Source organism: Antrostomus carolinensis, unplaced genomic scaffold (genome assembly GCF_000700745.2).
Source record: "Antrostomus carolinensis isolate BGI_N321 unplaced genomic scaffold, ASM70074v2 scaffold12010, whole genome shotgun sequence".
NCBI classification, from domain to species: domain Eukaryota; kingdom Metazoa; phylum Chordata; class Aves; order Caprimulgiformes; family Caprimulgidae; genus Antrostomus; species Antrostomus carolinensis.
In genome coordinates this window covers 17,435-36,933 of record NW_010286483.1, presented here as the reverse complement: position 1 = coordinate 36,933, position 19,499 = coordinate 17,435, and the positions used below count along the sequence as shown (strand labels likewise).

General features: G+C 36.3%; 1 protein-coding gene across 1 annotated transcript in view; it reads right to left on the bottom strand.

The window, feature by feature from the left end:
- Nucleotides 1-608: 608 nt before the first annotated feature.
- MCPH1 (microcephalin 1) overlaps nucleotides 609-19,499 on the bottom strand; it is a gene marked incomplete at both ends in the record, with an annotated part of 34,556 nt that continues 15,665 nt past the window's right edge. The window contains 4 exons of the mRNA XM_029086156.1: nucleotides 609-686; nucleotides 3,091-3,253; nucleotides 6,375-6,412; nucleotides 16,805-16,917. Of these exons, the coding sequence (XP_028941989.1) occupies nucleotides 609-686; nucleotides 3,091-3,253; nucleotides 6,375-6,412; nucleotides 16,805-16,917 (392 nt within the window). The remainder of the gene's footprint in view (nucleotides 687-3,090; nucleotides 3,254-6,374; nucleotides 6,413-16,804; nucleotides 16,918-19,499) is intronic.

Genomic DNA, 19,499 nt, shown 5'->3' with positions numbered 1-19,499 from the left:
GCTCCCGAGGGGACTCTCTGTCCCACCCGTGGCCTTCACTCGCTCTGGAACCCTGCTCCTCCTCCTCCTCAGCACGCTTTCAGCTGCAGAACTTACCGTTGCCACACTGTGCTCCTCGCCGACTGATCATTCAGTACTTGAGAATGATCATTAAAGGCAGGAAAAATGCTTCATTTTACCCACTTAGTAGTTTTAGAAGCCCACAGCAATTCTCCATTGCCAAAGTAATTTCTGGACTGAAAATACTGAGTCTGTTACCTGAATAATCTTTCCATTAGGCAAAACATGCCTCTCCAGTTAATGTACAAAGACAGATAGAAATAAAACATACTACAAAAAAATTAAAATACATTTATACTTAAACCAGAAGCTAGTTTATTCAGATACTAATTGGTGAATCAATTTTTTGCATTTTCCATGCATACCAAAGTTTTTGCACACACTTCAAAAAGTGGTGGACAAAGGATAAAATAACTCCTTATAGTATTTGCCTTAAAAAATATATTTTTTCTAGTAAGTCTTCTTGTTCACAAAACCTATTCAGAGGGCCAATCATTTTCCAGATAAACAAAATAAAGTTCACAAGCTTAAAGGGCCATTAAACTTACAGGAGCTGCAGGGAAGCTGGATGAAAGCTCATATGGTTCCTCTGAGATCCAATGGCCCAATTCCAAAGACCACAGAACCTAAAATAAATTAAGCGGTAAGTAGAACTCTTATAATTTCTAGAACAGCAAACACTTTGAATGAGTTACTAGAAGTAACAGTGCAGTTGCAATAGTTGGTTTGATATTTCATTTACCCAAACTAAATGATTTGCTGAAAAATCAAGCAATCAGAAAGATACAAAGTTTATAACTGAAGCAAACTATTAAAATACTAAAGTCATATTTTTATGCATAGCCACATTACATTTTAAAACCTTGTGAGGATATTATAAAAGTCAACTTTTTGCATCACAATACATAAAAGTAAGAGTAAAGATTTGAAAAGGGAAGTCATTATAGCAGATCTGCTCTCTTGTTTTAGTTAAATTTCATGAGGTTCCTGTTGGCCCATTTCTCCAGCCTGTCAAGGTCCCTCTGAATGGGAACACCCATCTGGTGTGTCAAACACTCCTCAGTTTTGCAACATCTGCAAACTTGCTGAGGGTGCACTCTTACCCATCATCTGGATGATAAATTAAGATGTTAAACAATATTGGACCAGTATCAACCCCTGCTCACAAGGCAAAGCTGGATGGGGCTTTGAGCAACCTGGTCTAGTGGAAGGTGTCTCTGCTCATAGCAGGGGGGGTTGGAACTAGATGATCTTTAAGGTCCCTTCCAACCCAAACCATTCTGTGATTCTATGATAAATATACTTCATTCATAGACACACAGAATCATATAATAGTTGAGGCTGGAATGGAAGTGTGGAGATTGTCTTGTTCAAGCCCTCTGCTCAAATACGTTTCTCTTAATGTAGCCAAGGATACTAATGGTCTTTTCTGTCACAAAAGCATGTTACTGGATCGTTAAGGTGACCAAAGATGCAAACGTTTCCAAGGGAAATTAATCACCAAGAACTTCTGAAAACCCCAAAGTGTACCATAACAGCTTCTTCAGATAACTTCATGTATATAATGTAGGACAAGCTTCACACTGGCAAATGCCAGACATCTTGAAAACAAAAAGGCAACAGGAGTTTATTCTGTTTTCAGCCCATCAACTAAATTTTGAAGTATTTCTAAGAAAAAGGAAACTAAGAAATTTAAAGTTATTCTACAACCCTTTTCTGTATAAGATGGAGAGCTATTTCCATATAAATTCCAACAGCTAACTCTGGAAACATGAGGAAAGCTAAGAAACTGTCATCTGCAACGTCAGATTGAGTGGTTATAATCTGTATTATCACAGTGAGCAATTGAGGTGGTTTAACCCTGGCTGACAGGTAAGCTCCTCACCTACTCACTCTCTGCCCCAGCAGGATGGAGGAGAGAACTGGAAGGGCAAAAATAAGAAGAAAAAAAAATCTTGTGGGTTAAGATAAAGACAGTTAATAAGTGAAGGAAAAAAAAGTTAAAAAAACCCAAATGATGTAAAAGTAATAATTCTCACCAGTGCTGATGCCCAGCCAGTCTCCTGAGCATTGGCTGCTCTGGAAAAAACCCTCCCAGTTTTAAAATTGAGCATGATTTCATATAATCTCTGATCAGTTGGGGTCAGCTGTCCCAGCTGAGTCCACTCTCAGCTTCTTGTGCACCCCCTGTCTACTTCTGGGAGGGGCTGACCGAAAAACACAGAACACCTTAACACTGTAAGCACTGTTGAACAATAGCTAAAACACTGGTGGGTTGTTGCCACCGTTTTGGTCACCAGTCTAAAACAAAGCACTATACAGGCTATGATGAAGAAAATTAACTCCATCCCAGTCAGACCTAATAGAGCAATTTATTAGTATCTTGTCTTTACAGTAACAGTCTGGGAACTTTAAGTGGTGGTCCACAGGAGATTTTGAGGATATACAGTGATTAATTGATCTGGATGTCTAGGAACCATTTCTGTAAATTACAAAGTCTTCAAACTACTCATCTACAAATGGCTGTCCTTATTTTTTTTTATTTTTATTTTCCGGTTTTCCCAACATGCAGCAAAATATCTAACAATTCCCCTTCATTTTCACCAATGCTGAACACAATACACATTTCAGAACACAGCAGAAATATATTAAATCAGCATATAAAAAAAATTCAGTCTGAATAATGTGACTTGGCTAACGTTGAGCAGACATGGTTTGATTAGCCTTTAATCTGTCCAAAAATAATCCATGTGGCATGATTTTTTCATCCATGAGATGAGATTTCAGGTATTTCTAAAATACATACTGAGGAATACTCTGGTTAGATGAAGTACTGAAAGACTATGTCATGGTAACAGAGCTTCACACAGACAAATTTTCTCTAACTGAGCTAACTCTAGGTAAGCCTGAATATCTGAACATTGCACCAGTGTATACAGCATGGAAACAAAAATTGTTATATGGTTGATATTTCAGCTACACAAAATAAGTTTCATTTATTCTGCAGTAAAATTTTAAAATATTTCTTACCCATTCATAAGAAACAATCCAACACCCACGAGCAATTCCCAGCATAACGTTCAAGGTACGACGAGGACTCCCTGTAACTACATGACTTGTTGTTTCACATACATCATCTGAGAACAAAAAATCTCCAAGTTTATTCACCACCTGAATTACTGTATTTTGCTTCCTAAAAAGAAAAAGGAAAAAACCACACAATGTTGAATAGATATGCAGAATTATAAAAGCATATACACAATGAAAATTAACTCAAACTCACCTAATTTCTTTCCTCATTAATCATTTCTTATCCTTTTCTCATTGAGCCTCTACCATTTACTAGCCCTAAATTCATCAGCCCTCCCACAGAGTCCAAACAGACCCTTTTCTGTCATCACACAATCATATCTACTTGCTCTTTTGTCCCCCACATCTATCTTGTCTGTTTAAATAGAAACTTCTGATAATTTTGAGGACTTATCTAACATATTGTTTGTGTACAATACCTCATTCTTGGCTGCTTTTGTAATACTATTAAAAAAGTATTACCAGGAAATGTAAATATTTAGACAAAGCACTCAAGCAGTTTTCATTAGGAAGCACCAGATTTTCAGCATCTGAATAAAATGCTGTGTCTAAATTTAGAGAGGAGTCCTAAAGTTCTGGCTTGGAACCTATACATCCTAGCCAATATTTCAATTAAAAGTTCACTTATCCTTAAAACCAATTATGATTAAATATAAAATCCAGAATGGCCACATATAACTGGAATTCTAATTTGAGTTCTCTACATAGCTACACTGAAGCACACAAATATATGCTCACAAGAACAGTGAGATCTTGGTATCACTAGAGAAAAGCTGTTGCATGAGAACAATTTACTGTTCTTATTAATGATTATTATTATAAATTATTATTACAAATTATCATTAAAGATCTGTAAATGAAAGTTGAGTTCCATCCCCTTCTCTCTCCCCTGGGCTGACTAAATGGTCACGGCATGCTACACAAGATAAAATAATTACACACAACCTTGAACACAGTCATATTGGTCACAATCAGGTAAAACATTTAAGTTAAACACTGACATAATGCGAGCACACTCAGAACATCTCCAGAAGCCTCTGGGCTTACTTTCATTCTTACTACATTTCACTTTATAGAAGGTAACTCAGTTAAAGGTCCCCAAAAACCCCCAGCTAAAGTAGATACTACCTAGAGGAACTCTAACAAAAAAAAAATATTTACAGAGAATGCAACAATCTATTTTTTAAGAAGTTTCAAACAAATGAATAGTAACAGCAAACAGTATAGCAAATAAGCTTCACACTTAAGTCAAAAGATGATATTGTATCTAACTATTAAAGAAACCAAACCAAACCAAACCAACCAACCAACCAACCAACCAAAAAAAAAAAAAAAAAAAAAGCCAACAAAACAAACCACTGACTTAACTGCCTCATTCCAGACACTGATTAGTGTCAATTCTGGCCTTGGCTATATTGTCTTGAATGTTATTGAAATATTTACTATTGCCTTTTCAGTTGATGATTTTTAACTTGACATAGCCTGCAAGTCAATGTTTTTGCAACAGTGCAACCCATAGGGGCTGGCCCTGCCTAGACTGCATACTCAGGGGATGCATTTCCATGCTCTACCTGAAGCTTTTCTTCTTTCTTGTATCTACACAAAATTCCTTACAATGAGATGGAAAAGTGCTATTGTCCATTAATTTAATCTAAGACACCTTATAAACAGTGAAAACTCACCAGTTTATACTTCAGTCAACTGCAAAAACTGCTGGATGCAAATTTACAGCAAAACACCACTTCACTGAACTTGTGATTCAGAAAAACAAGGAGCTGCTGGCAGTGAATCAGCGAGCAGCATTTAATACAATCTCAAAACCCAATGCCATAAAACCAGCTCATGGCCTTAAATGAACCACTTCTGAGGCTGTAGCTACTGGGTAGTAGAACTGGCTTTTTGGCCATTGGGTGGTATAGTTTGGAGGACTGTTCTCTGTTCTTTAGTTCTTTCAGAAGCAGTCCCTTTCCCTTCATCCATTTACAGGCTGATGAATGCCTACAACTGTAGACAGCCAAAGGCACAATCTTGATGAAGTTCTGAAGAAAAGCAATTGTTATTACCAGACATTTTTATTTAATGAAATAGTAATTGGCTAGTGGGAAAAATCAACATACAAGCAACATAAAAGAAAAAATATATTAATGACTTCTTTCAAGAAAAGTACTTTTTCCCCATCTCTGCCAGGATTTGTTCTCGTCTTTTTGGCAGATAACAGCCTGTTTTCCACTACTCCTAGCTGCACTGTAGCTATTATCTCTACCTCCCCCACACTGATCCTGTACCACACGACTTGCAAAAACGCATTTTACAGTCTTGGTGTTACTAGCATCCAGTCACATTAAATACAAGAAAAATATTAATGCCATTTTATGTTTTTGACCTATATTAGTATACTTGTTAATAGCTATCGACAACCATTTAGAAAGAACTTCTAAAAGGGCAAGGACTAAGTGCTGCTTCTGAGTACTTCTATCTAAGCAACTGTCAAGATTTAACTACTTCAAACCTGAAAGAGATCTGTAGCTAGTAGAAATATCTTGAGTTTTGAAAAAGAATTTTAAAAACTATAAGCAAGTGTAGTATAAAATATGGAATTGTGTTTTTGTTGGATGTTCTTTATGCTTTAAGACTTCTAAGAGAACGATAAGAGCATGCCAGAAAATTGTTAACTCTCCCTCAAAATATGCAGTGGCAGATGCTTCTAATGTTTTGAAAGTAAGTAAGTGGCTAAAAAGCCTACAACTGATATTTCTTCAGCAACTATTTATATGAAAGAAAACGTTTTGAACTGATGTTTCAGTTTATGACTTTTTAAATAGAAATAATTAAAATGTATGGGGAAAAAGCTAAGTCTTGGGCGGAAAGTCTGAACTATTTACTACATAAAATTCTTTAAAATTCTTTTACTACATAAAACTTTTATGCTTCCTTTAGAAAAAAATCAAAACTTGCTTAAGATATTAGTTTCATTGCTCTGAAGCCCTGTTGAGCTCACCTATGGAACTACTTCAGTCTGCACCACACCAACACAAACATACACACACACACTGTAAATAGCAATGACATACATGTATATGTACATGTTTCTAGCTAGAATACTGAATAAAATATTTTAACATATGGCCCAAAGATAAATTTAATTTTGTACAGGCATAAAAGCATTATCAACATTCAAGTTTAAACAGTGAGCTGACTAAAGAGTCAAAATGTTTAATACTTACTCAGAAGACATACTTGTCATAACCAGTGTCCTTGTTGGCTACAGATGTGAAAGAGACAAGAAAACATTAAAAAACTGAGAAGTTTTCCTCTTTGAAAAAAAACTTAAATTAGAAATTGTTACGTTAAAGGACTAAACTACTTTGTAGTTACAGTATCACCTGGAGAAGAGGCTGTACTAATTAACTCATATACTAGAAACACTAATCTTTGAGGATGAGGAAGGAGGGAAACCCCTTCATTACATCTGGTATCAAAGCATCCAATATAACAGAAGACAAGAATGTAAGTTTTCATCAGTAAAAACAAAAAGCAAAGGATTTCCAGTCTGGGATGCCACAGAAAAAAAAGATAGTATTTGTCTTCTGCCTTTTCCTTCTGATGAGGTGGAAAGAAAAAGGCATTTTACCTTCAACAAAGAAAATCTGTAATTTAAAATTATTCCAGTTTCTTCAAAAAGAAAGGCAGAAACTGGCTGAGATGCTGCAGAAACAAGATAATATTTATTTTAAAGCATATTTTCAATAATTTTATTTTTATTTTGAGAGCGTAGCTTTTTTTTTTCTCTTCATAACTTCAGTATTTTAAGTCCAGGTTTTTAAGAAAACATTCTTTTACTCTTAAATCTTTTCTAGTCAATAAAAGCTGTTCGAGTAATATAACACACAAGGTATACTCAAAGAGTACAGCAATCTTTAAGCCAGTAATTCTGAGACACCTTAAAAGGCACACCCTCTTCCTAGCTTATTTGCAAAGTAGGAGTCTTTGCCCCATACAGACTTTAAATAAGCTTTTTAAGAATTAGTATTATAGAAGTCCGAAGAAGAAGTACGTTCTGGTCATCAGCAACGACCATGAAAACCACCAGCATGCACAGAGGTAGGACAAAACATGAGTTTTAGCAATAGTAGAGAAATACATAACTGAACATAACATGGTCATCAAAAAATACGTTAAGAGGTTTTGAAAACCTTAGCTAAGAACTGCTTGTAGCTACTTGAACATGCACAAGTAGGTATAAGTAAACGTTTTAATTTTGTAGAAAAAGTAGATCAACTGACTTTTATACAATCATTTCAAACAACTCCTAATTTTCAAAATCAATATACGATTTTGAAATTATTTCTCTAGATAACTACTGCTCCGTAAGAAATAATCATTCCTGTTTATGCCCCTCAATGCATTACCACAACCACAAGCAGCAAGTTCCCAAAGTCTCTGCTAAAATTCAGTTACCTTTGAGGAATGTATTGAGCTGAGACCACAAAAATATTTTAAATTGGATTACAGCTGGTATCACAGGCCAAAAAAAAAGACTCAAGGCCAACTGATTTTACCCAGTAATGAATCACAGAACAGAAGAGAAAAAATACTCTGATGCAACTCCATCCATTCTCTGTCAGCACGATTCTCCACTAAGTGTTCAAGCAATTTGTCACATTTAAGAATGAAGTTCCTTGGAAATATCTGAGTAGACTAACAGACTGTAGACTAATAGTGTGGACCATGACTGTTTGTTATATGAGCAAGCTTTGCATAAATAAAACACAAATTAGATACCACTAGATAGTAAAGATAACATACGAAGCAGTCTTTGTAATTTCATTCTATGGTTGGGTAAATTTGAAAAACGTGCAAGTCAGATACTATTTAAGTCTTCAGAAGCAACATAACGTAGCATAGTCAATATTTTTTTAATTAATAACATATGTATTCAGACAACATTATGTAAGCTATACAGTACTTCAGAACTGAAAATATATACAATGTGAAAATGTAAAAACAATCAATAATAGAATGTGTGGTGGTTTCAGCGACAGCTAAGACCATGCAGTCCTTCACTCACTCCCCTGCACCCAGTGAGATGGGAAGAGAAAAAAACCAAATGGGGCCATGGATTGAAATGAGGACGGGGATGGCTCACTCACCAAGTATGGTCATTGGCAGAACAGACTTGACTTGGGGAAGAAAAATCAACTTAATTCGTTACCAATCAGAGTAGGATAGTAAGACACAACAACCACATCTTACAACACCTCTCCCACCCCTCCCTTCTTCCCCAGGCTCAAATTACTTTGCTCCTGATTTCTCTACCTTCTCCCCCACAGCAGCACAGGGGGCAGGGAACGGGGGTTGCAGTCAGTTCATCTACGCTGCTCTTTCCAGCATGAGATCCCTCCCATGGGCTGCAAGAGCTCAGGAACAAAGTATTCTTACGTTGGCTTCCCATGGAGTCACAGATTCCTTCAGGCACAGCTCCCAGCTCTGGCATGGGGACCTTCATGGGCTGCAGATGGGTCTCCAGTCCAGTGCACCTCTTCCCCTCTGGCATTGAGTTGCTCTGGGGTGTTCTTGCTTGTCACGAGCTCCCAAGTAGTCACAACTGCCCTCGGGCATAGCTTCCTCCTCTGGAATGGAGTCCTCCATGGCCTACATGTGGGTATCTGCTCTGCTGTTGAACCTCCATGGCTGCAGGGGACTCCATTTACCTCCCTCTACTCTTCTCCGAGCTGACCTGGGTGTCTGAAGTTCTCTGTCTCCTCTCCTCTCCTCTTCCTCCTCACTCATGTCAACAAGGCTCTTTTTGTTCAGGCAAATGGTCTTTTGTTCTGGCCCCTGATCTCCTGAAGTCTATCTCCTTCTTTGCCAAACCAGTCCTTCCCCTCATAAGTATGGATTCAAAGAGGCATTTTCTTATCACTAACTGGCTCAGTCTAGGCTGGAAACAGGTCCACCTCGGAGCCAGGAAAGCTTTGTGAAGCTTCTTACAGGGGCCATCACTACAGCTCCTTCCTCCACTACCAAAAATGCCCCCCCCCTACACAAACCCAACATAGAATGGAATAAAACTTCAAATAAGGAAAGGATGAAACTTTTATATTGAAATATTTGAGAGAAATTCTATGTAATATTTTTGGAAGTGTAAGTTTCCAATTTCTAACTTATTGACAGTGATACTGAAATTGGACACAGGGCCACATTATACAATAGTGAGGCCGTACCTCATATTGTCTTAATACACCTTGTCGGATTTGCATAAGCTCCTGAACATTAAAGGATCCTGGGATGCGACAGATTGGGAAGGCACAAAACATGGCTTAAAAGCAAGGTTTTACTCTTCTCTGTCTACTCTTTCTGGGCTGAAAACCTCATCTGTGTCAAATATGTATGCTTCAGTATCGCTATGATGTTCTTCAGTGTCTGAAAGCAAGCCACACAGCCATCAGAATGAAGCTCTTTGGCTAGAAGTCTGGAGTTACATCCACACAAAAGAATTGCACTAGGTTCTTGGGGCCCTTGTATAGTACTAGATCCAAAGCCAGATCCTAATGTGCCTGTTTAGAATGTACAGAAAAACTCTTCCTCACAACTTTTATAAATGAAATGTTATGGAAGTACTACTAATCAGACCACTACGTTTGCCAAACTGGGTTAAAAAAAAAAGCATTGAGATCCTACAGCTGCTTCTTCAGCTTCAGAGCAGAAGTGTTTGTTAACAGTTCCTTAATACCGTATCTATAGGGAATTGAAAATACTAGATCCGCATAAATTTGGAAACCTGCAGCCTGTCCTGACATTACCCTGCAAGGTCAGCTTTTGAACTGTAGCTTTTATGCTACAACAAATAGCATACACAATGGTACAACAAGCATTCTGGGCAAATGTTCTGTGGGCGCATTTCAAAGTGATTCAAAGACTCAAGAAGGATGTGTACAAAAGGTAGAAATTGGAATAAATTTAATTTCTTCCAAACTATAATTTCATTTCTCATTGAGAACTGCATATTTTTGCAAGTTCGAGGTCATTTGCTAAGCAGACAATATTTTGTTTTATTGCTTCAGTAAGACAAGCAGTGCTCTTTAATTACAGTTAGAAAGCAGAAATTTAGCCAAACTATGCTTTAATTTCCAGTTGTACATTTTTCAAGTTAATTGCTTCCCTCCCCTTGCTATGCAATTTTTCTTCTATGCTCTTTGTGTCTGTTTTATTTTAAATGTTGCTTTTATTGCAAAAAAAATTTTTGAGTTAGCATTTTCTTTTTTGACCAGTAAAAAGACATCTGGTGAGCACCATGATGACTTCTAGTGCACATTTGTAACAGGATTATTATTAATACCACCTTTTCCAGTGTTTTATTAAGTTAACTAGTCCTTTATTTATCATTCATCTCTGAATCCTGAAGAGTTGCATATACATACTCTAAATCAGAATGCACTTTCTGAATTATTTTTTAGGTCTAGAATACAGGCTGTGTTATAAACTACATCCTTCAACTTTCCTTTATATATTTCTTAGGAGCACAGTTGCATTAAGTATTTCTTTAGGGTCTGCCAAGAAGATTTTTCTAAGTCATATGAAACTTAAAATATGCATTTCAGTAGCTCAAAGGAAATAGTATTTGTAAATCTCCCCAGTACTTTAAAGAAAACGTGATACTTCCTGACCTACACCACAAAAGAGGCATCTAACTTCAAAACATATTCTTTCTTTCTTCCAAGTTTGAGCAGGTGTTTCTTAGAGCTGAAGGACTGTAAGAGAAAAGTCCTGTTTTGTACAACGCACTTTTCAAGGAAGTGAACTCAAATTTTGTTTGCTCAAGAATGTCATGAGTTGTTTTCCATAAGTGAAAAAAAATGTGATCATAAAATGTGTTTTTCCAGGTCAGTTCTTATGAATAAATTGCATTCCCACTAAGAATTGACTTCATAGGAATAATTTTATATTTGTGACTGGTTAAATTACAGTCTATTAGATCTCATTTTGTCTTTGGGTCAAGAACCCAGACCTCCGAAAATTTTCAAGAAAGGAGTTCGACCAATAAATACCACTTTTGAATTGCATATTAGTTAGTCCAAATGCTCCTCTTATGCCCTGAAGTTGATTGAAGTTCTGAAAGAAATAAGCTTCAGTGTACTCTCAAACTCAGATGTATGCTGTGATGGAGTAAAAAAAAGACCTTCACCTTCAGGACTCAACAAGATACCTACCCTATGTGGTTTGGCCAATATAGGAGGGATACAGGACATTTTGGGGCGCAGGAGGGAGGTAGGGGAAAGCAGTGCTTACATGTGCAAATTAAGTGTATGAGAATGTACATGCTTATTATGTTGCTTTGTACTCTTCCAATCTCTTTTCTCTGGCTATTGTAGCTCCTTCAGATGGTTCTGAAATTGGATCAGAACTCATATACTCACTTTTGATCTTTACAGCTGTATTGCAGAAGTAACAATCTTCATTCCTACTAGTACATGAGCCAAAAAACAGATCTATGTGTAGCGTGTGAATGTTCAAGAATCAAGTTAATTTCACTCTGCTTTTATCCAGGAAGGCTGTAATGAGGATCAAAAACTTTAAGGCTGTTTTTAAAAACAATCTATAAATTATGCTTCGTTAATTTATTCTATTCAAGTAATTGTGGCTCATAGCTGAAAGTAATTGGTAATTGTAATGAATGATTACTATTCAGTAGTTTTAAACATCAGTTATTCAAAACTGTAATTTACTTTCTGGCTGGCCTTTTTTCTCTTATCAGTCTTTTTATACAGATATTTTTCCAGTTTCCTCTGGCTGCAAACTCAATTTTGATTGTAATTTCCTGACCAAATATAGTACCTCTGCTTTGGTCCTAGAAAGATGTGAAAAATGCACCCATCCTAACTAAATCAATACTACCATAGGAAAAGATGAAAAAACAAAGCAGGTTACAAGAAGACAGAAAAATAAGATGGCGTGACAGGTGCCTGGGCATCAGCTTTCCTTTCACTCCCAAAGATGAGAAAAAATGATAAATCCTGTAATCACAGATATAGGAACCCCTAGAACTTCTGTTGGCAAGATTAAGGATGACAAATAGCTTCAGACTTTTCAGACTAGCAGTGTCACAGTTTACAACTTACTGACATTTTCAGTTTTCTACATGCAACCGTAATAGCTAACAACTATATTAAAAAAAAAAAAACAAAACAAAACAACCCAAAACAACCAAAACAAACATCAACCATGGGGGATACAAAACTCTGAAAAGGGACAGCTTTCATAGCATTCTGCACCTTCAAAGGACAGGTTTATTTGGCTGTGATCATTAGCAAAACTAAAGACTGACTTTTTCTGGTAGAACAAAGATTAAGGGGGGAGCAGATGCTCCTTCTCAGCCCTTTGACTGCAACCAAAAATTTCCAAGTCAATTAATATGACATGAAAAAAGCCAACAAGTATGCTTATCATTTCTGCAAGCACAGGCAGCAGGGACTCCCATTCTGGTGGGAAGTCCAAGCCTTTCATAGAATCATAGAATGGTTTGGGTTGGAAGGGACCTTAAAGATCATCTAGTTCCAACCCCCCCGCCATCAGCAGGGACACCTTCCACTAGACCAGGTTGCTCAAAGCCTCATCCAACCTGGCCTTAAACACTTCCAAGGAGGGGGCATCCATGACTTCTCTGGGCAACCTGTTCCAGTGTCTGACCACCTTCACAGTGAAGAATTTCTTCCTAATATCTAATTTAAACCTACCCTCTTTCACCTTAAACCCATTTCCCCTTGTTCTGTCACTACCTGCCCTTATGAAAATTCCCTCCCCAGCTTTCTTGTAGCCCCTTCAGGTACTAGAAGGCTGTTATAAGGTCTCCCCGGAGCCTTCTCTTTTCCAGGTTGAACAGCCCCAACTCTCTCAGCCTGTCCTCATAGTAGAGGTGCTCCACCACTCGGATCATCCTTGTGGCCTCCTCTGGACTCATTCTAACTGCTCCATGTCTTTCTTGTGTTGGGGGCTCCAGAACTGGATGCAGTACTCCAGGTGGGGACTTACGAGAGCGGAGTACAGAGGGAGAATCACCTCCCTCCACCTGCTGGCCACGCTTCTCTTGATGCAGTCCAGGATACGGTTGGTTTTTCCAAACAGCTACAAATTAGGGGTTGGCTTCCCTGTCAGCATCACTCAGGAAAAGAAGCAGCCCAGTTCTCAACTGTCTTTTACAGTCTACAAAGGCAAATATCAAATACAGTAATAAAGTTTACTTTCCTGAATGTCTGGCAAGATGCTTCATGCTTTATAGTTAGATTTTTCAGGATACTACAATTTGTTTTGCCATGATTAAAATATTTTCAAAAAGAAGGATTTTGACAACAGGATCTAGCGATGGCCTGCTTCACACTAATTGTTCCACAGCAAGAGCTTAGATTCTTTAAAAATTTTCTCTTCTCTCAAAAATCATTTCAGTTCCATATTGACAACCTTACCTCACCCAAATCCAAGAGCTGCAGCAATACAAGCCAAGATGAATCGGTTTAAAAGCAAAACTGAAGGACAGTTATAGAATCATAGAATGGCTTGGGTTGGAAAGGACCTTAAAGATCATCTAGTTCCAACCCTCCTGCTGTGCACAGGCTTGTCAACCACTAGATCAGGCTGCCCAGGGCCCCATCCAGCCTGGCTTTGAATTCCTCCAGGGATGGGGCAGCCGTAACTTCTCTGAGCAACCTGTTCCAGTGCCTCGCCACCCTCTGGGGGAAAAAATTCTTCCTAATATCTAATCTAAATCTCCCCTCTCTTAGTTTAAACCATTTCCCCTTGTCCTGTCACTGTCTGCCCATGTGAAAACTTGCTCTCTCTCCTATTTATAAGCTCCCTTCGAGTACTGGAAGACTGCAATGAGGTCTTCCAGGAGCCTTTTCTTCTCCAAGTCCATACTGTCTTCTCTGTGAAAATATGGTTTTAATTTTCCTCGTGATGCTTAACTTTTTTTTTTTTAATATGGTTGAAGAATTTCTTCTATTCACTCAGAAGAAAATATTTTAATTGGTTTTTTGAGTGTAAAATTTACTGCAATTGCATTTCTAGTGATTTAATACTGTTAGATTCTTTAAAAATATCTATCACATCTCAAATTCTTCAAATGCGAAACAATTTTTTATTTGAATAGAGATGGCAGTTAACTAGTTATTCATAATGAGTCTTTCTCTGTTCTGTTTGAAGTACAAAATGTTTACACTTGTGACGTGCAACAGGTGTTAAATGTAAACATTTTTGTGACATTAAGCAATGAAATGAGCACTCAACCCTCTTATCAACAGATTAACACCATCGTAACTTGTTTGAATACATTTTTGGCTTTAAGATTTTTAATTATTTCATTTTGTCCTCCCTATGCAAAGCAACAAAGAACTATGCATTCAGTTCCATGCGATAGTTGAAAAATGCATCACAATTCATAAAGGGTTTATTTTATCCCTGCAATGCACCAGGGAAACCACCTGCTGACATTCATAGGCATTAATCCACAGTGTCTATCCTTATCAACTCTGTATGAGAAGAATCTGGAACTATCCTCAATAATGGGTTGTCATGTCTCAAAACCAAGTTCACACCCTTAGACCAGTTTTATAAATCTATCTTTATGCGCTGCATTCGAATATGTACAACACATCAACTCCTGGCATTTTTGGGGTGATGGTGTTGTTTTAAATCCTAAAAGCTTGTTCCTGAAGCCATTAAAAATTCCTGAAAATCTTACTTATCTTCCCCCAATATGCCTGCAGATGCCATTATAACCTGCTCTATCTTCAAGGCTTTTGTTAGTTGACAGTACAATTTTAGGTAACTTTGATTAGAAGTCTTCCATGTTAAGAGTACTATAAGCATGCCTATACAAATAGTACAAAGAAAGAAAATACGTGCACTTAAAATCTAAAACTGTGATATAAAAGTACCTGAACAAAGTAGTTCTTTATTTTAACTTTAGCTAAAACAAAATACATTAAATTCAACTTGCATAAGGTTTTGAAGAAAACAAATGCATAACACAATAGCACAGCAGAGAAACACAGAACGTACAGCTTGATTTATATTGATGAGACTGCAAATGACAAATTGAAATAACCGTGGAAGTAAATAATGTTAACGCTTATGCCTATTTCCTAAAGATATTTTTGTACAGCTTTTTTAATATTTACCATCACATAGTGAACTCCAAACACCTCCTGACATGCATTCACTGTAGCAAATGAGTTATAATCGTAGTGCTCACTGTAGTATACACTGTAGTGAACAAGATACTACAGTACTCTAAAAAGCTTCAGTTCAGGCATTGTCTAGGAATTACATTCAGCAAACATCTAAAATGTTTTTAAAGAGGTATTAGCTATGTTGGGATCTTTTCTTAAACAAAAAATGAATCAAAACCAGAACTACTGTATAATGTTCTTGTAGTGCAATTACACAGGAGGAAGAACCAGTACCAACAAATTCGTTAAATCTCCAAGCACTATTTCTGCAGAGAGACTTAGGAAGAGTCATTGACTGTCATTTATGGATATACATGTAGCAGCTTCAGTCAGATTTCTGTGGCAAGAAATGAAACTGTTCTGGATAGACACTTTAGACTAAAAAGCAGACTATCTTACAACATTTCTATAGGATATGGATCTCGAGTGAAGTTGATTTATACATTCTACATAATACTTAGTTATTAGTTATACAAATAATATGTATGCGTATATTTAGGAAAAGAAAGAGAACAAATACTTAAGAAAAGTGGTAAGATGCAGGCAAGAAATCAAATAATAATTTTAATCCAGAGAAGATTTTAAGTCCATGGAGATCAATATCCCATCATCAGGATGTTTAAAAGCTTGAACAGTCTAGTAATTGCACTTGCTCAGAAATTTTACACAGAAGATCAAAATCTGTGATCAATCTCTTTGAAACTCCACCAACAGCTATCAATATAACACCTTTCTAATTTATTTCATATAGTTAATTAACTCAGACATCTTTTAGTGCTTCCCATTCTCAAAACAAATCAGTGCTTATTTTAGTTGTATGACTTGCTACTTATTGAAAAAAACATTTATTATTTATTTTCCTGATCAGTTTTATATTTACTATAGAAAAAAACTTTTACAAGGGAAAAACCTTTAAAAAAGATTCAGTGATGACCCAGTCCTCTCACTTTTTTTCTTTACATCCGAACTGAGCTCAAATCGTAAGTTAAGAAATTTTGCTTTATCTGAACCTAGAAGATAATATTGCATAAACCTTTATCCTGCAGAAACAGCCACTGGGGATGACCCACTATAAACCAAACAAAACATCCTACCCCATTTAGTAACTCCTCCAAAAAGGACAGACAACTTTTCAGGTTGCTACAGTGGCTTTTCAACTAAAACAGTTTGAGCTGGCTTACCAACCTCCTTTATGTTGTCAACTTGGCACAGACTCTGCCACCACAAGTTACCAGAAAGCTGACTTCCATGCTTATACATATTGTCTTTGAACACCATCCGCATAACATTTCATGGAAATTGAAATACAAAAAATTTTTTAAATTGATAGTTTATAGGGAATGCATTTATTTTTTGTACATATAAAGGCACTCGGTGTTTCTCCAAGAGAAAGAAAGAGCTTAACAAACGGTATATCCAGTTAAACTGACCTTTTGGAGTCTTCTAGTTTTTCTTAACCCCCCATTGTGCTTATTCTTTTGTTCATTAAAGACTTTGCAAGAGCCATCAGTAACATGACACTCTGAAACTTCATTTTCATCACCTAGAAACCAAATTTAGAAACTTGACATGAAAAATGCAATCTTGTGAAATGAAACTGTCACTAATTATTTTATCATAGTACTAGCACACAGTGCTCTGTACAATTAAGATACCTAAGTTAACAATTTGTACCAGTTATTTTCCCCACTGTATTTCAGTTACAGAAAAAAGAATGACACTCAAGCATCTGACTTCAACTTTCAGTATCTGATCTTGTAAATAAACTGGTTGTAAACCTCACAATTTCAAATATTAACCTGAAGTAGAGAATCTGCTAAATTGCATTCTATTTATCACAAAATCTGCAATTTCTTTGAATACAAAGGTATTATTTATAAAAAGACACCATCCATAAGAATATACTCTAATGTGGCTGTCAAAAGGCAGCATTTTTCATCACCTATTTTGTGAATTAACATATATTTAATTATTCAGCATTGTCAAGATGACTTTTATAAGTCCTAAATAATAAACCTGAAAATCATTTGAGAAATTAACTTGCTTCCATAAGATGAAAAACTTTGATCTGCTTTTTGATCAATGAAGTTGTAATTACTGAAGATTTAAGTAGAGCATTTTTCCCAAATTTAATTCAGTGGGGTCTACTTTAGGATATTCGTTAATTTTTCATTTCAAAGAAATGCATGAGACCAGCTAAAAAAAAAGTATAATGATTAGTGATTAAAGTGGCCTAAATTCAGCTCCTCCTAAATATTCTGCTTCTGATTACTTCTGGAAAATATTGAAGGGTACTATCCATATTTACTAGTGTGACTGCATATATAACTAAGATTCACTTGTTTTTCCTCTGTCAGCTACTTAAACTCTTAATACTTGATGTGACAGACAACAACAAATTACAACACATTTTCCATTACCTATTACTTATTTTAAAAATATAACCTTTAAACTAGTCAAAATTTCATCACTTCTTCACACTAAAGTTGCAAGTTTCACATGAATTTACACAGTATTACAGTAAATTTTGTGTAATAAAAGTACACCTGTTTTTCAGGTACAATCATTAATTTAAATCCAATATTTAAATATGAAGTGTAATTTAACAAAGGGAGAACTAATTACTTAATTATGTTAATTTTATTCAAAGTTGCACTGAGGCCCATCATCTTCAATTACAGAGTAATACTAATGGCAAGCAGAAGAGGAGAAAAGATCTTGCCACACAATTAAAAAAGCTAATAAATTTAAATTTAACTCCTTTTACTTGGAAAACAGAATTTTTAAACATGTATTTTGAACCTCAAAAAAACCCCAATAACCACAGGACTGCAAAGGATGTCAGTAGATCATCTACTCTATTGCTTTATCCCAAGCAGATTGGGGTCTCAATTTCCAGTAAGTCATTTCAGTCACTGTAAAAGGACCACCCAGTGGTTTTTTTTGGAGGGGTGGCTTGGGAGGGGCAGTGAGAAGTGGTGTAATATTCCTTTTGCCACTATTGGCCTGAACGCTCAAGCTCCGCAGCTCTTGTCCCACTTGGAATTAAAGACTCAAGACCTGTATGCTTGAACCTCTTTCCAGTTCTGTTTCACTCTCACTGGTTCTTCATTTTTACAGGAAAGTAGGAACAGGGAACGAGATCCATCACCTCCTCCGATTATCATTTTTGGGGATCTTATGCATTACATAAATAAGGACTATTCTTTAAAATCCAGTTCCTAGTACTTCTATCAGGACTTCTCAAACACTTTGCAGATTTTCCATCCTGTAGGTCTCAAACTTCACTGTCTATTTCCTTGATTGCTTCTTTTTAAAGCAGTTGCTTGGTCACAAGTAGGGAGTTTTCATCTTTAGTAGCTTTTCCTAGGTTATTTCAGATCAAGTTGACAGAATTTTTTGAAGCAATTCTACCCACTGTTAGTTATCCCTAAATATAATTAAAATATGCAGCTAACACGACACTGTAGTCCATTAGATCCTCTAAATCCTCTTCTAAAACACTGATCAATGACTGGCATCAATATCAGCAACTCTAATAGCTCTCTGAAGTATTGTAACAAATTAGAGTGAGTTTAATTTGCAATTTAAGCTTCTACTGATTCATGATCATTTATCAGCAATGAGTTTTGAACCAGAATATTATCTTCAAAGTTGCAGTTGGTATTTCCTTCAAATTAAAAAGCAAAGTAATCATTAGGCACAATGAGCTAGCTTTTGTTCAAAGAAATCATGTCTGTCTAATAAAAATTTTATCTATACTATAGTGTGCTACTTCAAGCATATCATAACAGAGTGTAACTGAAATTAAGCTATATCATATCTGCTATTTTGTACCTACCCACACAGTTAGTCACCCCAATTATGAAGGAAATAAGTCTGAATTTGTCATCATTAGTAATCCTTCTGGTGTATATGCACTGAGTATTTATTAACTTTTGTTAGTATTGTAGTTCTTATTCCAGCATAAGCAAATACCAAGTTTTTGGTATTCAGAACACAATTTATTCAATTCTTCTGAGAGCTTATGTGCCCACTACGTTCTCAAAGAGAATCTGGTAATGGTTAAAATAATTTTATCTATTTTTGTTATGTGCTCTTGGACAAGTGTCATCAAGCCTTGTA